Source organism: Aspergillus ambiguus (assembly GCF_047715705.1).
Source record: "Aspergillus ambiguus strain CBS 117.58 unplaced genomic scaffold BDV59scaffold_3, whole genome shotgun sequence".
Taxonomy (NCBI): domain Eukaryota; kingdom Fungi; phylum Ascomycota; class Eurotiomycetes; order Eurotiales; family Aspergillaceae; genus Aspergillus; species Aspergillus ambiguus.
In genome coordinates, this window is record NW_027395516.1 from 233,983 (window position 1) to 248,692 (window position 14,710).

At 48.8% G+C, this 14,710-nt stretch overlaps 6 protein-coding genes across 6 annotated transcripts; 3 read left to right on the forward strand and 3 right to left on the reverse strand.

Moving 5' to 3' along the window:
* Window positions 1–1,359: 1,359 nt before the first annotated feature.
* Window positions 1,360–2,462, reverse strand: BDV59DRAFT_198373 (mitochondrial DNA replication protein; the record flags this gene model as incomplete). Its single annotated transcript, XM_073693148.1, has 4 exons — window positions 1,360–2,037; window positions 2,099–2,194; window positions 2,245–2,285; window positions 2,342–2,462. 4 exons carry the CDS (start codon window positions 2,460–2,462, stop codon window positions 1,360–1,362), a joined length of 936 nt encoding a protein of 311 aa, XP_073551683.1.
* A 1,634-nt stretch (window positions 2,463–4,096) lies between these two features.
* Window positions 4,097–6,461, forward strand: BDV59DRAFT_81937 (transcription factor domain-containing protein). The gene is made up of 2 exons (XM_073697135.1): window positions 4,097–4,367; window positions 4,420–6,461. The coding sequence occupies exons 1-2, from the start codon at window positions 4,272–4,274 to the stop codon at window positions 6,259–6,261; spliced, it is 1,938 nt and encodes a 645-aa protein (XP_073551684.1). The 5' UTR covers window positions 4,097–4,271; the 3' UTR covers window positions 6,262–6,461.
* A 214-nt stretch (window positions 6,462–6,675) lies between these two features.
* On the reverse strand, window positions 6,676–8,474 carry BDV59DRAFT_209416 (general substrate transporter). Its single transcript, XM_073695389.1, has 3 exons — window positions 8,345–8,474; window positions 6,896–8,282; window positions 6,676–6,805 (listed from the first exon to the last, which is right to left on the reverse strand). The coding sequence occupies exons 1-3, from the start codon at window positions 8,466–8,468 to the stop codon at window positions 6,757–6,759; spliced, it is 1,560 nt and encodes a 519-aa protein (XP_073551685.1). The 5' UTR covers window positions 8,469–8,474; the 3' UTR covers window positions 6,676–6,756.
* Window positions 8,475–8,900: 426 nt separating this feature from the next.
* BDV59DRAFT_169379 (PrpF protein) lies at window positions 8,901–10,365 on the forward strand. Its single transcript, XM_073688231.1, has one exon. The coding sequence runs from the start codon at window positions 9,011–9,013 to the stop codon at window positions 10,223–10,225; it is 1,215 nt and encodes a 404-aa protein (XP_073551686.1). The 5' UTR covers window positions 8,901–9,010; the 3' UTR covers window positions 10,226–10,365.
* A 67-nt stretch (window positions 10,366–10,432) lies between these two features.
* BDV59DRAFT_190829 (uncharacterized protein) lies at window positions 10,433–12,854 on the reverse strand (the record flags this gene model as incomplete). The annotated part of the gene is made up of 3 exons (XM_073691810.1): window positions 10,433–11,389; window positions 11,438–12,647; window positions 12,697–12,854. The coding sequence occupies 3 exons, from the start codon at window positions 12,852–12,854 to the stop codon at window positions 10,433–10,435; spliced, it is 2,325 nt and encodes a 774-aa protein (XP_073551687.1).
* A 1,030-nt stretch (window positions 12,855–13,884) lies between these two features.
* BDV59DRAFT_81954 (putative calcium/calmodulin dependent protein kinase) lies at window positions 13,885–14,322 on the forward strand. The gene has a single exon (XM_073697136.1). It carries the CDS (start codon window positions 14,012–14,014, stop codon window positions 14,258–14,260), a length of 249 nt encoding a protein of 82 aa, XP_073551688.1. The 5' UTR covers window positions 13,885–14,011; the 3' UTR covers window positions 14,261–14,322.
* Window positions 14,323–14,710: the final 388 nt, after the last annotated feature.

The following is a 14,710-nucleotide window of genomic DNA, read 5'->3' on the forward strand; positions in this document are numbered from 1 at the left end:
CCGCTTGACGCGATCGCACTGGGAAACTTACCTTATGAATTTGCGCAGCTTTTGTCTCCCACTTTTCTCGGCCCTCTTTTTCGGTGATCGAGTCAAGGAGAAGGAACACTTGGGCGATTGATATCTTCGCCAGGGACGACTGACTGGAGTGAGCTGCAGCTCCTGACGATGCCGAGCCCGGCTTGTCAGAAGGGAATCCCGTAGGAGAATTCACGGTTGTGCCGGACAACAACGGAGAGAAGGTGGCGCCTCTGGAAGATCCGGTCCCGCCTCCGCCTCCCCCGGAGCCTCCACCACCCGCGATAGAGCCTGATGTGGAAGCCAAATGTGACCCTGAAGAAGGGGTATGTGCTCTGAACTTCGGAGAAGACAGAGACTGTCCTGATTGTTGGGGGTGTTGCGAGCCAGGTTGGAACGAGGTGAAAGGCGAGGGTGTAGAGGCCGGCGAGGGTGCGTTCCGACCCGGGTGGCCCCTGGCGGAACTCAGAACGGCAGAGAAGGAGGTGGTCAAGGGAGAGGAGGTGGCACCACCAGGACCAGGACTACTGGACTGGGGTGGACCGCGAGAAGAAGCAGAGGGAAGCGACGATGAAGCGAGGTTGTTGGTCGCAAGCGGCGTCAGTCCACGGCGGGCGAAGGACTGGGACACAGACGGACCCCAAGCAGATTGCTGCGACCTTCCAGGCCTGGTCGAGGAAGATTTATCGGTGCCAGAAGCAATCGACGATTGGGAGGAAGGGTGAGGGGGAGGGAAGGTCATCTAGGAGACGCGATCATTTGATCTGAAGGCGAGCGACAAAATTTTTGTGCGAGATGACGAGGGAGGGAAGGGATGAGGTCGAGTATGATGGGTTTCTGGATGAAGAGCTCACACGGGAGGTGAAGCTTGACGGGAGAACGTCGATGTTCGATGGTGATGAAAAGGGATTGGCTTTCGTGGCACAGGATGGGAGTTCGGATGGGGAGGGGAGTTTGAGTGAAGTCGAGGTGAGGTGTGGACGGGAAGGTTGGAGACGCTAAACCGTTTGGAGAAGCTCAGGCGCTCCCTTGATACGCGGAGGCTGAACGCGACAAGTCCGGGCGAGTGCCGGGGAGGGGATTGACCTGGGACTGATCTAGTTCCAGGTGACCGGCCATTGCGTTTTAATCGTACTGTCTCATAGTCTTCCGGTTCTATTTGGATGGTGTCTCTTGATTCTGGAAGTTGTCCTGCGTATGAAGTTGGGCACGTGAGAGTCACCTGATATGGATGGCTTAGTCATCCATATTGCCCGAGACCACTAAATCTATAGATGCAGTGCTCTTCAAGGACGGAGCACCCCTGACTTGAGCTAGCTAGGTCAAACAATATATAAACCCCTATCTATTCACAAGCTCCTTGACCGTATCCCCCAAGCCAATCATGCACGTGGTAGCCCAAGCCGCCACACCAATCCGCGGAACAACGCCTCGGAAAAGGCCTTTGAACCCCGAAGTTTGTATAATATGTTTGAATGTTGAGACAATCGTCGGAGATGCTGGCCGCGTGGGATCTTTCTTCATAGATTGCATCTCAACCCGTATGACCTCAAACGGCTGGTTCCAGCAACTCAGTGCCCCTCCTATAACTGACGATAGGATCTTCTCGCCGAACTTCAGTTTTTCATTCCGGGGCTTTCCAGTGACCACTTTAAGGCTCTCTTCAGCTGCACGCGATATCCCGATTCTAGATGACCAGCCAGTGACTTGACGCAGCGCCACGGCGTTGACACCTTTGTTGACCCCACGGATGCCTTTTTCTCGTAACAGCTGAAGAAAGGTGCTCATCACGCCTGGAACTTTTGCGCCGTTGACACTCTGCCGTGAGCGAGTTACTTCGACCGTCTTCATGCATGTTGTCATACCCATGGTCAGGTAGGACTGGGCGACCCCACCCCCAATCCCCCCAAGGACACCACATGCGACAGGCGAAGCCCCGAATTTCGTTTTGGCTTGGTATTCTATCTCACTGGAGGCAACTATAAGAATGGCGCCTTTAGTGGATGCCTCGAGCCATGCCTGTATCAGTTAGTTAGTGTGAGGTAAACATGAAATCGAGACAAATGAGAGTCAACTATACCCATGGAATTAAGCCGCTGTAGAACGCAGCAGCCCTTCCACGAGCCCATGTCTTTTGCACAGCCTCCCGCAAAGAATCGTGCCTATTGGCAGCCATCTGTATACGTTAGATTAGCGTGGAAGAAAGCTCCTCTGTGTCTAACATACATGCGTCTTAAGGACTTCCATTGGTTGCCCGAGCGTGGTCACTGCCCTACCAGTTAGTTCAAGATTCACGGTGAAAAGGTAAAAGATGAAAACACACCCTGGAAAATGTTCATAAAAGCCCCGACTACAAGATTGCGGATTGGAATCGGTCTCCTCGTCCCCTCCACAGTGTTGCTTGTTCTGGGCGCTTCTATTACCTGATATGTCTGGAGAGACATCGTGTCTGTGCAGTGTTAATTTATGGCCTTCCTCTCTTGACCATGTACCATGCGACGCCAACATTATTATATAAATACGGAATAGATGCAGCCCAGGCTAATTAAATCAATTCTCGGTGTCTCGTCTCCCATTGTTTTCATCGGAGGCATCCGATGCGCGTCGCATACATACCCACACGACATCGGCGACTCCGAAACCGCCAAGGAAATATTGAGTTCAAATAACTTGAGCGGTGTTAGAATTTGGATGCTTGGGTGTTTTTTTAATTAGACATGCGTGGTTATCCAAAGACCTACAAAGTCATTTCTGCCGTTTCCACCCCGATCATACAGCATTTCCCACAAATGGGTACCATATGCAAAATGACAAAGTCGCACACGGATTCCATAGTCCTTAATGGATGCGAATCCTCACGGTACTAGGCCACTGCTTTTATCATGAAAACAATTTTGACAGGAAACAGATCCCCACTATTGTCGAGCACTTCTTTCGACACGCATGTTCACGTTTTTGACCCAAAGCTGGGGCCCTATGCGCCTGGTCGTTCGTACACCCCAGAAGATGCTACACTAGACGGCCTGAAAGCTTTCAACAAAAGCTTGTCCATTGATGGGTCCAATGGGAAGCTAGTTCTTGTCCAGCCATCGCCCTATAAGACAGACTGCACAGTGCTTCTGCAGTGTCTACGCACTTTGAAAGCGGAAGGGGTTGCGGCATACGCCATTGTGGTCCTTGATGTGACGAGCGTGTCAGATAAGGCGCTATACGACATGCACTGTCTTGGGATAAGAGGTATTCGCTTAAACTTCCAGGCGGATGGTAAACAGATCGATATATCTCGCCTAGTGAACCAACTACACCAGACAGCTCAACGAATTCGCCATCTGCCGGGATGGGTACTTCAGCTCTTTGTCCCAGCATGGACCTGGGACGGTAGGTACCCAAATTTTTATCTTTTGTTTCACCCGCTACTTTTCTAACCCAGCCAGTCCTCTACGACCATATCGTCGCACTTCCAGTCAACATCATCGCGGACCACGTTGGAGGACTCACTGGTCCTTCAAAATTGCCAACGCATCTTCAATCCGTTCCACTATCTCAGGCCGGAACCAAAGCTCTCATTTCTTTGGCAAAACAGTCCCGTGTGTTCATCAAGATTTCTGGTTTATACCGAGTTTCCAACGATGCGAATAGTAATTTTAGCGATATGAAACCTATTATCCAAAGCCTGGCCCAAGAAGTCCCTCACCAACTCATATGGGGTAGCGATTGGCCCCATACCGGAGAAGGTAAAGACCGTCTGAACAGATCTCTTGAAGCAAAAGAGCCTTTTCGGGAGGTTGACAACCTAGGGATTTTACGCAATTTACGAGTTTGGATGGGGAATGAAGCTTGGATGCAGATGGTTCAACAAAACCCGGAGCGCATATATAACTAGGCCTTATTATATATCAAACCCGTAATTAGAGCAAATCTAAGAATTTTCTACAATGGCCTGCAATAATTAACCTAACCGCGTAGAGTTGAGGTAGTGGTTAGAGGTGGTGATCGGGGTGATCCGATACGCTGAGTCAGTCAACATCGGGTACATCGGGTCTTCCGAACTCCCCGCAAAATCGCCTACGCAGTACAATTCAAACCCGAACAATGTGTTTGGCTGCTGCAGGCTGGAAGCTTACGCCATACATCAGACTGCATTCAAGGACATTTCGCGTGAGACTATTAAGCAGACATAAATCACGTGTCATGCATTGATCGTCCCTTTGTGGCGGAGATACTGTACACAGTTTCTTGATGCGTCCTCCAGCATGGCGGAATCGCCAAACCGTACACCTCGGCGTCACAAACGTGGTCTAACCCGAACTGCTGCCGCGTGCCAGCGATGTAAGCGGAGAAAACAAAAGGTAATTGTGAACGAGAAGGTTGATCCGAAACGTGTGACTGAGCCATGTCCAGTGTGATGGCAAAACTCCCACATGTGGAGCCTGCGCAGCGGCAGGGGTGACTTGCGTCCTCTCGGATCGATGGGTGGTCCAGCATCTCAACCCAGACTGTCAGTGCGACTTGCTACAGTCTCGACTGAAGGCTGTAGAGAACCGCTATGATGCTCTCCTTCGGGAGCATGAGCAGCTGCAACTGTCTCAATCTACCATCCTTCAGTCAGAGCCACAGGTGCGGGAAACTACAGTAGGTTCTACTCCAAGCGGGCCCCCCGTCAATATAGACCAACACTTTTCGGGCCGAATTTTACGACCGACGTTTTCCCACCGGCCAGGGGTTAAGGGTGTGACTGGAAGTACGTTAGGCAGTGCCTGGGAGCTATGGGGGAGTGAGAGAGAATGTTCGGATACACCTGACCAGCCGACTCTAGCGCTGGCTCAGTTTAATCGAGATGGCATAGTCAGTCTTGTCGACATGTTTTTTGGGCGCCGGTGGCCGTATCTACCCGTTCTGCATAGACCGACGTTCGTGGATCATCATCTAAACCCGGTTATCAACAACTCTACTGCAAGCCCCATATCGAGGTTTCTCGTGAACATCGTGTGCGCGATTGGCGCCACAGAAAAGCAATTAGAACAAGATAATGGCCACATTCATCGACTATTCTTCAATGAGGCTGCAAAGGACATCCATTTGGTAATGGAAGCCGACGATTTCGAATGTATCCAGTGTCTGCTGCTTCTTTGCATGTATGGACACAATGAGCCACAGTCAGTCAGCATGTGGTACACTACTGGGATGGCATTACACCTGGCCCTTGGACTTGACCTACATCGAAAAGAGCACCTATCCGGAAAATCCCTCTTCGCTGCCGAGATGTCGAAACGAGTTTTCTGGAGTGCATACGTGATGAGCTGTAGTATGAATATCCACATGGGACGACCTATAGGGATTCAAGTCTCAGACATTACAACTCCCTTACCTCTCCAGCTTACAGACGAGCAACTAACTAGAACGCTTGACGATTTTGGTCTTTCTGGTGCATTGATACCGCAAGTCACTGATATGTCAACATTCATCCATATTATCCAGCTACGAATTATCAATGCGCGGGTCTACAAATCTTTCCACTCGATTGGTTGCGTGTTGATGGAATCTCCTGAACTTGACCAGACTCGATGTTCATATTACACGGAACTTAATCAGTGGCTTATTACTGCTCCGCGGTATATGCGCACACTATCTACATTCCAATCCATTGATTGGTTCCAAATTGCTTTTCACCATGCTGTTCTATCCCTATATCGTCCATCGCGTGCGGCACCGATACCCTCAGCTGAAGATCTCCGGATTTGCACGGAGTCTGCCATCGGCCTGATAAGCTCTTACAGCTCTCTCTATGCGCGGAATAAGATAAAATACACCTTTGTCGCAATCCACTCTCTGTTTCTAGCTGCTGTGACCATGCTCTATGCACTCCGTGCGTCTTCTTCCATTCGACATGAATTGACCAAACCAGTCATACAAACTAATATCTCGACCTTCTTAACTCTTTTCCGAGGCATATCTAACGGGCGTGCTGTTGGAGAGAAGTGCTCCAAAATTGTTGAACGACTTGGAAATTCAATATTAAGCCTTTTCGATGATGAAAACTGCCCCGTCGCCGAAGTTGACACAGAGTTTCAGTCGTGGTTTGGTTTACACTCTCATACATTCGCCACCCCACAAAACGAGGCCATGAGGGGCCCTGAGATGACACCTCAGTTTCAGACTTTCAGTATTGATTCACCCTGGGAAGATCTGTTCTCTGAAGGTATAGATATGGGTTATACAGATATGTGGGGCTTTGTTTCATAGTTAACGGAGACAATACCCTGAAGTTGTTTCCCGGAGCTTCTTGCAGTTATATAAATTACGCTGCCTGGTTTTGAAGAGATACCGCAGCAACTCTTTGATGGCAAGGGTGAAAAAAAGGTCTGGTATGCACAGATCCATCTAATAACCATCCATCTATGTTTGAGCGACTATTCGGCCTTCCAGTACGTCGTGATGATAAGCCCACAATGCAAACGGATTAATTCAGCTAGGAAATGTATTACCTAGTTGATGGAATGTCTATGATCCCAGCCGCCTTCGTCGGGATAGTCCGAGCACTACATGATTATTGGGGCTAAAGGGGCAATTTACTCTTGAAACCCTACGACTGGAGTAGTTTTAAGGAGAATGATGAATAGCCGAGCGCTACGTTGACAACAATGTTCCGAGCATACGGATAGATTGTGGCCTGGAGTAAAGTAGAACAGAAGTATGCGAAACGAATCCTGATTCAGCCGACTCAGCTGAGCGATCCATTTATGCTTTTTCTATCCATTTCTCATCATTCTTGACATGGGATAAGTCGCTATTTCCAATTAGTATCATTGTGACAATAGGTGAAATGAAATGCACGTACTGGTGGTCCTGAGGAGAAACTGCATCCGCAGAATCATACTGTTGAGACAGAGGCTGCCCTAAACGGTACCATGGTCGTTCGAAGATCTTGTCAATAGCCTCAAGGGAGAGTCCACTTGTTTCCGGCACGAAAAAGTAGGTATATATGATGGCAACAACACAGAACCCATCGAACAGGACAAACGTGCCCCATTGATTCGAATTTTCCAGCATTGATGGGGTAGCCTTTGTAATCGCAAAGTAAAAGAGCCAGTGGAAACATTGTGATAAGGCGCCGCCAAATGACCGAATTCTATTTGGCCACAGCTCAGCACCGAACAAATAAGGCAGACTGTAGAGGCCAATGGCCCAACCTAGAGCGTGGATGTAGATCATGGCAATTGCACCATCCGAGGCTCCTTTGCTGACCGAGCTCGAATCCTTGATGACAAAGCTCAGGTAGCCAGCGATATACGAATGGCATATTATTTGGATCGCGATGCCCAAAAGTAGGGATTTCCGGCGTCCAACGACATCGACGAGGAATAGGGACCCAGCAGTACAGAAAATTAGCTTAGCAATACTGTATAGTGCAGAAGTGGTAAGCTGCATGCTGGAACCTTTGATACCAATCAGTCCAAAAATCGTAGGTAAGTAGTTGGTGACGGCGTTGGCTCCGGACATCTGGGCTAGAATATAGGCCATTACCGTCAACTGTACCCGGCGTAGGTTGGATCGAATGCTGAATGTTTCCTTGACAATCTGAATTAAGCGCAAATTTCCCAGCCCGGAATCCCTGCTTTCGATCTGAGTAATCATGCCGTTGAATTCGGTTTCCACGTAGGGGTCTGTCTGAGGCAATTGACGGAGATTTGTCAAGGACAAGAGAGACTTTTGGGGTTGATTGTTTATAATCAACCAACGTGGCGATTCATTTATGAAAAACGAACAGATTAAACTAATGGCCGGGGGAAATGTTTGCACAAACCACGGGGTTTGATATTGAAGGTCTCTCGAGTCGGATATATGAAGGGAACAGCCCAAGACGGTAAAGGAACCTATAGCTTGGGATGAAAGCATACAAAGGTTAAACCAAAGCGTCATTAAGCCTCTTGTCGTTTTGGGTGCTATTTCAGCAATAGCCATGGGGCACACAACTGTTAAAGCCCCTATGCCAAGGCCTGCAACAATTCGACCAACATAAAGGGCCCCAACATGGCCGTAGGAAAGGCAGGATATGAGAGTACCGACAATATATGTTGATTGATAGATTCTCATCGCCCAAATACGCCCAACCCTATCATTTAGCAAAAATGATAAGAGGGCACCGACACCAGCTCCAAGGTTCACGAGTGAAACAACATTGGATAAAACGGTTGAGTTGAGGTTATATTTGGAATTAAATGAAGGAAGTTCAGAGATGGCAGCAGTAGAACCTTCGTCCCAACCTATGATACCAGAAATTAATCAATTTGCATATGCATGAGTAGCCAAGACTCCGTTAACGTACCCTTTGCACACCCCCCTAAGGCGAAAGCAAAAACAGCTAATATCAGATGCCGGTTGAAGATTTCTCTGGGAGATGCCCGGATGGCGTGGAAATATTTGACCACAGACGCTTCCTGTTTTGCCATTTTGGGCACGTAGCTCAAAGGCGAAAAGGATGAGCGATGGTTTTCTACTAGGACACATGAATCCCTTATATAACCTCTTTGCACGGGTCATTCTTCCCCAGACCCCAGACTGCCAGATTCTGGAGTACGTCAATCGGACGATCCGATATAAAGGAAAAGGAGATTGTGTGCGACGCAAACAGGCTTAGTTGGTCGAATACTCCGAACAGTGCATATAACAGAACGTGCTATAGGCTCACCGATAGGTTGTGGGGTTGATCTTCTGGGACGCACAGTCAATCATAGGACAATATAATATTGTCAACTTAGTAATTGGTCGAATAGGATAAGCTGAACAGCAGTGAGCACATTATTGGTAAGATAATGGCAATGATAGACAAAATAGATCACAGCAGAATCTCCTGATCGGATGCATCCGAATCATCGGCCTGTCTTCCGACGGAGCCCCAAACAATTCCAATTTTTTTCATAAATATAGCTGGAGATATGCTGTCAGCAGAGGGCAGTTATACAAGTTAAATTGCTGTGAAACTGTCAAAAATATGCTCAGAAGCTTCAAAAGCCCGATCTCAAGTTTGACAGGCTCGCTGTCACAATTAACGGGCGGCAGACGGACTCTGGCCAGCGCAACGAAAAAGCAGCACAGTCTCCCGGCTGCCTATTACCGCGGGGGTACATCTCGTGCAGTCTTCTTCAAAGAGAGTGATCTGCCTGACAGATCAAGCTGGGACAATATCTTTAGAGGGGTTATAGGTAGCCCAGATCCGTACGGCCGCCAGCTAGATGGACTGGGGGGCGGCATCTCCAGTTTGTCCAAAGTGTGTGTGGTGGGCAAATCGACCCGCTGTGACGCCGACGTCGATTATACTTTTGTGTCGCTAGGAGTCGAAAACTCAGATGTGGACTACTCTAGCAACTGTGGCAACATGATCAGTGCGGTTGGTCCTTACGCTGTGGACTCCATGTTATTCCCTGTCGACAGCACCACCACAGACTCAGTTTCGGTGCGCATCCATAACACCAACACCGGAAAAATTATCACTTCCACATTTCCCGTCGTGGACGGTGAGGCGGCCTCGAGCGGAGTGTTCACTATAGACGGTGTAGCCGGAACTGCTGCTCGTGTGCAGTTAGACTTTGTCAACCCGGCAGGATCAGTAACTGGCAAGTTACTACCCACTGATAATGCGCTGGACGTCTTCGATGGAGTTTCTGCAACTTGTATTGATGTTGCAAATCCCTGCGTTTTTGTGCGAGCCGAGGAATTGGGTGTTCCAGGAAATATGACACCTGATGAGATCGCCGCCAACGAAAGTCTGCTGCAACGGTTGGATTCCATACGCCGCCAGGCGGGAGTCAAGATGGGCATTGCGAACCATCAATCACTTGTGCCGGGAAGTATTCCCAAAGTATGTCTGGTATCGTCGCCCGTGTCTGATGCACGAAGCACAGAAAAGAAGCAGACGGAATCCGATGTCGACCTGGTGGTCCGGTCAATGTCGGTTGGACAGCCACATAAAGCGGTCCCTATCACAGTGGCTCTGGCTTTAGCTGCCGCTGCTCGCGTTTCAGGCAGCACGGTAGAGACTTCTGCGAGTAAAGACCCTGTGGACAGCTCTGGGATCACAATCGGGCATGCCAGCGGGAATCTTCTTGTAGGTGCGAAATTCAGCGAAGATGGAACAGTTAACGCAGCTACTGTATACCGGACAGCCCGCCGGCTGTTCGAGGGACGTATATTTTGGAAGAATAATTAAGATAATATGTTTTTTGGATCAGGCCAACAGGACGATATATATATATATATATGTGTGTGTGTATTGAGTGGTTTTGACATTGTAAACTCAACTCATGTGGTCGTGAGGTAGACTCGCATAAACACAATTACTGAATAACCTCATTAGAACCTAGCTCTAAGTAAATTACACCCCTTATTGTATGTTTATGGAGTATATAGTAATTTTTCAATGTTTCTTCGACATCAAGTTCAACGCACTTCCTGCCTTGAAGTACTCAATCTGTTCTGTGGTAAAAGTATGGTAGAGCTTGGCCTCCCATTGTTCGCCTTCCAACGGAGACACCAACAGAGCCAGAGGCTTGTCAGGGGCGAGTTCCGTCAGGCCGATAATACTGACAGTATCAGATGCCCGGATTCTATCATAGTCAGTCTCATCAGCAAACGTAAGCGCTAGCATCCCTTGTTTTTTCAGGTTTGCCTCATGGATCCGGGCAAAGCTCTTCGCGATAATTGCCACACCACCAAGATATCTCGGCTGCAGGGCTGCATGCTCTCGCGAAGATCCCTCTCCGTAGTTATGGTCTGCAATGACTACCCATTGGCGCGCATTTCTTTGATAGTCACGGGCCGTGCTTGGAACATCTCCATCTTCATTGGTCAGCTGATTGCGGACGACGTTGACTTCGCCATTCTCTGCATTGACAGCGCCAATTAAAGTGTTATTGGAGATATTCTCAAGATGACCTCGATAGCGAAACCAGGGGCCGGCCGGGGTTATGTGGTCTGTTGTGCATTTTCCGGCCGTTTTTATTAAGATCAAGCAGTCTCGATAATCCTCGCCTGGCCAGGGGCAGAACGGAGACAATTTTTGGAGACGTTCAGACGACGGGTTGATGAGTACTTGTATTTGACTTCGGTCACCAGGAGGAGGTGCCTTGTAGGCTTCATCCGAGTCCCCGTAGCCAAAAGTAGGAAGAGAATCGCCTGTTGGTGGGATGAAGCGGAATTCCTCTCCAGATGGCGTGATCAACGCATCGGAGCTCGGATCAAAGGAAAGATCATCCGAGAAGATCTTGCCCATAACAATCTCTGGTGATGCAAGGAAGACATTGGTTGCGGGGTTAGAATCAAGTCTGCCAGAAAAGTTGCGGTTATACGATGTGATGATAGAGTTTTTCGTCCCCTGAGATTGTAAGAAGACATTCTAGAGAGACCAGTTAGACATACGTACTTTTTTCATATCCTTTCTGTCCCATGAGCCACAACAAGGACCGCAGGCGTTTGGGAGAAGAGTTGCTCCTAACTTTTCAAACACCTGTAGAATTCCGCCTCTTTCGAGTGTCTCGCGAGTTTGTAGACTTCCAGGCGATATCAAGAGAGGCATCTTTGGAGTCAGACCGGCACCTATTGCTTGCTGGGCAAGGCTCGCAGCTCTTCCCATATCCTCAAATGACGAATTTGTGCATGACCCAATTAGTCCTGCAGTGAGTGTTTCCGGCCAGTCGTTCTCCTTGACCGCAGCCCGAAACTTGGACAAGGGAGTGGACAGGTCTGGAGTGAAAGGGCCATTGATGCGAGGTTCCAAAGTGGAAAGATCAACTTCAATGACAGAGTCATACTCAGCGCCCTCATCGGCACGAAGCTCGGGGGATATTCTTTCGACAGCAGTGGCCATATCACGACGATTATTGGCTCGAAGGTATTCTGCCATCTGAGGTGCATATGGAAAGATAGATGTTGTCGCTCCGGTCTCCGCGCCCATATTGCAAACCGTAGCCATTCCTGTCGCTGACAAAGTCTGAGTACCAGGCCCGAAGTATTCAATAATCGCGCCGGTGGCGCCCTTCACAGAGAGGACCCCTGCCACCGTATTTATGATGTCCTTGGGAGATGCCCAAGGGGAGAGCTTTCCTGTCAACCTCACTCCCAAAACTTTGGGTGCCGTCAATTCAAGCGGGAGACCGGCCATAACATCAACTGCATCGGCCCCTCCGACCCCAATGGCAATCATTCCCATGCCACCAGCATTGGGCGTGTGAGAATCAGTACCAACCATCATCCCGGAAGAAAAGGCATAGTTCTCGAGTACAATTTGGTGAATGATCCCAGCCCCTGGTTTCCAGAAACCCATGTTGTACTTTTGACAGGCACTCTCCATGAAGTCATAGACCTCACGATGGGCTTCCAGTGCCCGAGGAAGGTCCTCGGATTCACCGTCTCGACTAACAATCAAGTGGTCACAATGGACGGTGGTGGGTACCGCAGCGGATTCCAAGCCCGCCGACATGAACTGGATCAGTGCCATCTGAGCCGTTGCATCTTGGCAAGCAATGCGAGAAGGTCTCAATTTAAGCTGGGATTTACCGCGAGTGATGGGTTCATCAAAAGAAGTGATGTGGCTATACAGGACTTTTTCGGCATATGTCAACGGCCGATTCAACCTAGTAACATGAGTATGAGCCATGGAAACAGATTTTGCTCTTCGCTTACTTTTTTCGCAAGCTCGCGACATGGTTGACGAATTTGGATAAATCAACTTTCTGGTTTGGTTCAAGTCGGGACAACGACGCAATTGCGCTGGAGGAAGAGTATCCCCGAATTCCAAGTTTAGCCCTCCACTGAGGACGTGAAGATAGCCTGATAAGCATTATACTGGATTCGTGGATATGCACAGGAATCCATGTTCATGTAGCGGGCTGGATATGTAGTTCTTCATCCGATCGGAAATATCCGATGCCATAGGACTATCGGGATGGGACCGATCGGATTAGCCGCGTGTACCTGATAGACTAAGTAAGCTCAATAGAATCGTTCATGGTTGCTGTCTTCCGTTTGCCTCCTTTGCCTCTCTGGACATAGATACCTCCGATAAATCCTTATCTTGACAACCTAGACACTGTAGTCTCAAGAAAGCCCAGGAAGATCAGCTTGTCTTCGCAGAAACCCAGATGTACGTATTAAGAATGACCAGATGTCGATGGAAACACCCTCGTCAGATGCTTGCTCCTTTACAGTCCCTCGCCTGCCGCCAAAGTCACAACGAGTATCCATATCCGGCACCGTCCAGTAATTCAAATAAAACCCCGCTGACCCCCCCGCAGCCGCTCTATGTAATGCACCGAATGTTTAATTCCTCCGATCAGCCTTCTAAAAGATTACCTGCTATAACAACAAATTCACCGTGCTGACAGCCTATCGGAATCAACGTTGCTGTGTTTTGTATCTCTACAGCAGAGAGGCTTCCCTCCCTGTTTCTCAGTTCCGTAACTTTGGGGCCACCATACGAGTCCGGAAGATTGAACAGCATGGTCGTGGGGTCGATGTGGGCAGACACACGGAGTATTTCTTCATCGTTATAGCATCAATAGTGTCAAGCGAGAAGCTGAATCGAGGGTTTCAGGAAGGCAAATATTCTGCGTAAATCATTATGCGTGACCTGCTGAACGCTGATTCTGAAAGAGACATTGTGACATGCGTTTCTCGACTCTTCAGACTCTGGCGAGAACAATCCCCGTTGAAAACATTATGATTCCATATAAATTCATATGATGATAGAGACGGTTATGACTGTTGGCGGCTGCAAGGCCAATTCAAACGTGACTTAGAACACTATTTATCTAAAATAAATACTTGGTAGGTTAGAAAACCTAATTTAATTTAGCTGATACAGCCCCTAGTGTTAGAACTCATGCTGGATCTACTGCTGGTGGATTTATTTCGGGGGCCAAACAAGTCTACAGATAACATAAGACGACCTTTCACCAATTTCTGTAACTGACGTACTCTCCTTCCGTATTACTTGTTAATGGAAACTAAGTGTGCAGGCAGTAGGGTTGCGTACTCTGCAAAGAGTAATGAGATTATTGTTGATCAAGTTCAACTGGGTAATCTGGAAGACGCAGCTCATATTCCCCCAGGGTGTGATATGGTGGGGAAACAGGCAGGCAACTGGATGTGGAGGAGCCCCGAAACCCACGCAAGAGGGCCTGTCAACAAACCATCGGACATTATCTCGTTTGCTCTTGTTGTAAGTCTTTCACCCGGAGATTTATGAAGCGTCGCGAGGAACCGGCCGACTAGTGCATCTGCGCAGTTCAGAAGCGCATCAATTTCGCATTTCGAGTGGAGTTGGAAGAGGGTGGGGATCCCCTCGCGGTTGTAATCGAGCGTCAGATTTCCTATTTCGCAGACGGGCTCGATGGGTTCTTGGAGCATCTTGGCGACAATCTATGGGTTCGCGTTTTCGAGGTCACCCGAGATGGATTTAACCAGAAGATTCCGCGTGAGCCAGTCGTGTACGGGAAAGGTGTCGATGATAGTTTAGAAGCCTTGTATGTGCCATGACACGTTTTGATCCGGGCGAACGGATTACGGCGCGTCAGGCGTTGGAATGGGTTGAAGGTGTTTGATGGGGAGGGTAGATTACTCCGTACAATGACATATTTTCCTATGGTCCCTCCAGATCTCCCGGCAATAATCCCGAGCCATGACTCTGGCATCGAGC

Coding starts and splice junctions, on each gene's coding strand:
- BDV59DRAFT_81954 (XM_073697136.1), top strand. CDS start 14,012: ATGGAAACTAAGTGTGCAGGCAGTAGGGTTGCGTACTCTGCAAAGAGT.
- BDV59DRAFT_169379 (XM_073688231.1), top strand. CDS start 9,011: ATGCTCAGAAGCTTCAAAAGCCCGATCTCAAGTTTGACAGGCTCGCTG.
- BDV59DRAFT_209416 (XM_073695389.1), bottom strand. CDS start 8,468: ATGGCAAAACAGGAAGCGTCTGTGGTCAAATATTTCCACGCCATCCGG. Junction 8,283..8,344: donor CTTAGGGGGGTGTGCAAAGG/GTACGTTAACGG, acceptor CTGGTATCATAG/GTTGGGACGAAGGTTCTACT. Junction 6,806..6,895: donor GGGCAGCCTCTGTCTCAACA/GTATGATTCTGC, acceptor AATTGGAAATAG/CGACTTATCCCATGTCAAGA.
- BDV59DRAFT_81937 (XM_073697135.1), top strand. CDS start 4,272: ATGGCGGAATCGCCAAACCGTACACCTCGGCGTCACAAACGTGGTCTA. Junction 4,368..4,419: donor GTAAGCGGAGAAAACAAAAG/GTAATTGTGAAC, acceptor AGCCATGTCCAG/TGTGATGGCAAAACTCCCAC.